Here is a 5,505-nt window from a genome sequence, read left to right on the forward strand (position 1 = left end):
AATTGTCATTACGAACACTTACTTGACCATCAATAGCCACCCTGCAGGGAACGAGGCGGTCGCCTACGAATTTCAGGCAGACCACGCTACATGGTCTGCGTGAAGTTCGAGCATTTATTCTTGCTTGCTTCAAGGCTGGTTATTGAGGGCCAAGTAAGTGTTTAATGATTGCCTACTGTAGCGGAGCGAGCGCAACAGCTGGTTTGGTTGTGGTTGCTGACACGAATATTGATTAGCGTGACCTTGCTTGTTCGAAAAGAAGTAGATTAACTGCTTGATACTTTCGCGGCTTTATAAGTGAGTGAATCTCACTTTATCGTGCTCTCTACCCTCTTTTATCTCTTGCTGAACGAGGCTGGATTTCACAACCCCACTACCCATAACCGGTATATGGGTCACTCCTAATACATTTGTCTTCCTTCTCATCTTAGGCCCTGGAAGCGGCATTTGTTCCCTCTGTGATACATACCAATTGCGAATCGCAAAAGGATTTTCGGTGATTCCCCTATGAAGTGTCGCGTGTATGAAGGGTTTGAGGGGGTGACCCTTAAGCTATAGACAGGCTGACGGAGATTGGCTGTGTAATTCGNGTGTATGAAGGGTTTGAGGGGGTGACCCTTAAGCTATAGACAGGCTGACGGAGATTGGCTGTGTAATTCGACCTTGCTCATATATATAAATTATTTATCTTCGAAACGCGAGGATATATAGACTTCCTCGAGTCATTTATATATATTCGAACCAGAAAGAGCCGAACTCCTCCGGCAAGCCTAGAGGTCCCCTACTGAACCTCAGTATGCAGCTTGCGGCAGTGGCGGCGGCAGTCGTAAGAAAAAGCAGCCTTCGCGAAGGCACCGCCGTGGTCAGGTTGAAACATTTGTTTATTTGGTTACAACGTAAGAAGGCACTTCATGAGTTTTTCATAAGTGCCGTCCGAAACGCCAAGGCCCACCGATACGAACTGGCGGGCGAGACGGGGCGTCATCGATTCACGGAGCTGGAAATGCGCAGTGAAGCGCCGCATAAACAGGTATTGGAGGTCAACAAAGTATATCAAATAAGGGTCTTTACACATGTTTCTGACTTACTTGTACACGCCGATCGACGCGACGGATCGACCCCAGCGAATAAAGTAAGACCTGCAGCGCTCCAGGTGATCGGGACGAACTGCTGTTGACCACTTAAATACGCTGGAAAGCACAACCAAATGAACACAGACCAAGCGCATTTGATGCACATTTTGTACATATTTACGGAGAAGGAGTTCCACATTGGGATTTCCGACTGCCCTCAGCAACCGGCCCATTTGTCAGTCGTCGAGAGTAACTCAATGCGAGTGTCGGCTCCTGCTCCAGTGCGTCGGAACGGGAGGCGCCTTCATTAGAACTCGGATATTCATTGGTTGTATACTTCGGTTCTGCCCTCAACTGGAGGCACTGTATCTTGCTGGTTGACCATCCAGTCCGGCGCCTTTTTATTCCGTTGCTTCACATGCGCCCTTTTCATATCCCTACTATATCCCTAGCCCTTCCAGAGTTATCATTAAAGGGCTCTAGATCATATACGGACATCAACATACTCTGCACAGGCCTCACAAGAAGACGTTCTTCAGCCAATCCGAGCCTCCAATACTGCAGTATCAATAACCCAGGTGCTTGAACAATTAATACCTATCATTCTGGTCCCTTTAAGCCCACGCATTTCCGAAGAGAAACGAATTACAACTCCGTGCAGCCTTCCTGATATATTCCTTAGCTTTTTACCTTAGCCTCCTGTGGGTGCAGCGAATACATGAGCTGACCCACATCTGTGCTCCGAAGTGCACGAACTTCATTCCAAAAAACCGGCAACGTGTTCACTCTTTATCTGACTCATCGCTCTTTTCTGGGCTCTGCAAGTTGGCGAAATGCCAATCTTTAGCGTCTTTTCTCCAAGGGTCCCACTTTCTGTCTCTGAACTCCGTCGCCTTGGGTGCTGTTACAAGTGCCAATTTTAAGGTGACCACCAGACGCGCGGGAGGTCTTCTCCCTCTCCTGTAGTAGTCCAGCGCAGCATTAAGCCCCTTTACGATGGGAAAACACCACGTGTTCCCTCCGTCACCTGATTTCCTCTGTTGCGGGCAATGCACTAGACGTTTTATATGGTTGGCTATCCACGGCCACCACACATGTTTCCTGGCGCTCCGTCCAAGCACTTCTGCTGAACAGTATAGCGAATCGATAATAAAAAACGCCCTTCCCAAACGTTCAACGGCAGATTTCGCCGTGGCACTGGTCGGCATGATGCCCGTTGCATACCCGCATAGGCGCTCCATATTGTCCATTAGGATGTTACCCTCTGTCGCGCTCAGACGCTGCATCTTGAACATTTCCCTGTTCATCGAAAGCATCGAGACAACTTTTTGATGAAACGGACGAAATAAACGTGCTCTTCTTTCGTCGAAAATCCTACTGATGATCCCTAGATCAGTCTTAGGGTAACGGAAAAATGGGTGGGCTTGAAGCATTTCATCAGAAACACCCTTCAACATATCCCTGAGCCATTCAAATGAATTCGTGAGTTCGTCAACTGCGGCTTCCGCCTGCACAAACGCCAATTGCGCAAAGAGTACCACAGTCCTTCTGTCACACTGCAACTTTCCATTGGAAGAACGGAAACTCAGCCAGCTTAGCTACGCAAACAGCACAGGCAACTGATGAATACAATAGCAAGCAACTACCGTATGCGTATCCAACATTATGATTTTTCCGAGGGTGCTGCAACACAGAAAAATGCCCACCCGTTCAGCTAGCATGCCCATCTGCAGCAAATTGAAAAGCATGCCCTCTTCGGCTATCGTGGGCGCTGGCGCTGGCTCTAACAAACTTCGAAGGCTAGACGGATGTGGCTCGCCTTCTGCCGCTGCGTACGCAGGAGCCCCGGAAGGCCCAGGTACATGTGCTGGAAACCATGCTTCGGCTGGACGCTGATCCACAGCACGCATTGAGAACACAGCAGTCAATCGTTCGTCACAACAGCAGCACCAAGGGGCAACTGCAGCTGGATCGGTAAGGCTAATCTGCTAACATTCGTCGAATTTATCCAGAAACCCACCTGAAATGACGCTTCATAAAAAGCGCTTTCTGCTCTTCGGCGGCTGGAAGGGAGACTTAAATCAAGCGGTTCTTCTTCACCTTCATCAGGAAACGGGACCTGGCCTCTTCCTGTCACCTCAAATTGTGCCCTACCGTATCTGCTTGTACTTGGTGAAGCAGAAGGCTGCCATCTCCGTTCCCCCACATGCTGCTGCTGCTCCGCTTCTTTGTCTTCGTCATCACTCGGTGATGATAGCCAATCATCCGGTGAAGGACCGCCAGCCTCCGGGGGAGTTTCTGAGAACAAACAACAGGAAAATATTGGCAAGGCTGTATACAGTCGAAATAATCCTGTATACTGCAGAGAAATATTCAGAACTGTCTGGAAATATTTGGTTTGTTTGAGTATGCGGAGGTAGGCTCCGGTGGCCCGCAGATTTCCGCGTAAGGACCGCACGCTCACATTGCAAGATTCTGAATAGGCTGCTTCATCAGCAATTCACTAAACTTCTTCGCATAACTCACCTTCGCTCTTACGCGTAGGAAGACTAGTAGGGGGACCAGCAGCTGCACCTCTGGGCGCTGCTAGCAGCTCCAGCAGAGTCACCGGCCTCGATGTATCCAACCTGGGCACCTTCGTCCCGCTATCCTTACTGGCATCAGCCCTTTCCTTTCTCTTAACACCCCTCTGTTCTCCACCTGTGCCTAGCTGTGGTATCGCTGCAGCCGGAATCTGTGCGGTGGAAGCCGGATCGGTTCTTGGCGCCGACGGGGGCGTAGCCAACTCGGTTTGCTCGGGCTCGGCGGGAGAAGACGCATGTGAACCTGGATTCACTGTTGAGTAAGGATCTTCAGGTGTANCTGGGTTGCACGATTCTGGCTTGTCGTTTTTTTCGCCGTCCTCGCCGGCAGCCAGTTTGCGCCCGATTGAGTGAGAGGGTTTTCTTCTTCTAATATACGTGCTGCAAATATAGGCAAGGAATGCCACAGCTGAGATTGCAGCAAAGGCTGCTAGTAGTTGTAGTGCCTTCGTCTGCGTCGCGGTGGAGAATCTATAAGCTGGGCGAGGGAGAGCATCTTGGAGATTTCCATTGTGGTTCCCCTTCGAAAAGTATAAATGCAAGTGGGAGGCAGCCTGATGCGGCGAAAGAGGTTCTTCTTTCAGCGACCAGGGATCCGCCATGGAGCCTGCTGACCCGTTCTAAAGCGAAATGTTTAGCCACACCCACCCCGACAGTGATCGTTGGAATGTCTGCAACCTCAGACTGAAAAAAGTAAATTCCGTGCTTGGTGGAGATTTTAAGAGATCGAAACAGCATTAATTCTATGAAAACAATGTTGTCCTACTGCCTGGCGGAATCGCCCTCACGCTCCGGAAGCAAGTGGCATTGGAAATTTCAAATCGCGACGACGATGCAGCTGCGGCTAAACTTCCACTCAGTGACGCCGATGCAGAAAACCACAGTCGAAATGATTATCTAAGCATGAACAGAATAAGAAGAAGTTAAAGACTATACAGCACACGTTGTGCTGGCATTCGATGCTGCGGTAGAATTGTGCTCCCAGTGGCTGCAAGTTCATATAAACGTCAAGGCCCTAAAGCCGCAACGAACAGCATGCAGTAAAAACAATTCAGGATAAAAAAGCAATTCATTGTTAGTACTTTTATAACACTGATGTTTGACCGATGGAACAATTGAACAATCACCCCGGCACTGTTGGATGGTTCGGCTGGTCTCTGTATCGACCCCTTTNCCGATGGAACAATTGAACAATCACCCCGGCACTGTTGGATGGTTCGGCTGGTCTCTGTATCGACCCCTTTGTAATGAATGCCGTGGGGTTCACCACGGCAGGTCCAGAATGGCTTAGAAGTGAGTAATTCAACAGTTATAGAGGTAAAAAACGATGTATAGGGTATAACTATATGTATGCACGCATGCATTTAATATCGTTATCCATGTAGAAACCAAATAGGAAAGGGTGGGTAACCTTTTGTAGCTACTGGCGAGCATGAATTGTGCTATAGACAACCGACACGAGAACGGAATACGCTAGCGGTAGATACAAATCACGTGGTAAGGAAAGATTGTCATAGACAACCCAAAATTATGTGAAGCATATTTCTGGGGCATTCTGGGTTGCTCAACCGTTGGACCCCCCCAGAGTACTCCCGAGAGTAGGCTCCGGTCCCGGTAAACTACAGTATCAGGTTGTCGTCTGCATCCGCCTCGCGGGCTCTTCCCTCTGTGGGGTGCGGTGCGGGAATCATCTCTAACGGATTGCAGCTAACTGACTTACGCGAGACAGTGAACCCAGTACTTAGTGTTCTATCTGATAAACGACCTTGCCTCTAACAGATAAGAAGGAACTAACTCATTGTAGTGCTCACGGGCTACAATACTCCACCGCACTCTGAAAGCGCATGCTG

The 5,505-nt window shown here is 49.2% G+C and overlaps 1 protein-coding gene across 1 annotated transcript; it reads right to left on the minus strand.

The window, feature by feature from the left end:
* Nucleotides 1-1,855: 1,855 nt before the first annotated feature.
* EMH_0062670 (uncharacterized protein) lies at nucleotides 1,856-4,257 on the minus strand (the record flags this gene model as incomplete). The annotated part of the gene is given in 5 exon segments (XM_038022537.1): nucleotides 1,856-2,581; nucleotides 2,780-2,965; nucleotides 3,094-3,371; nucleotides 3,600-3,932; nucleotides 3,936-4,257. Coding segments are annotated over 5 exon segments (1,845 nt in total).
* Between the last annotated feature and the right edge of the window lie 1,248 nt (nucleotides 4,258-5,505).

Source organism: Eimeria mitis, genomic scaffold (genome assembly GCF_000499745.2).
Source record: "Eimeria mitis Houghton genomic scaffold, Emh_scaff3150, whole genome shotgun sequence".
In the NCBI taxonomy this organism is placed as follows: domain Eukaryota; phylum Apicomplexa; class Conoidasida; order Eucoccidiorida; family Eimeriidae; genus Eimeria; species Eimeria mitis.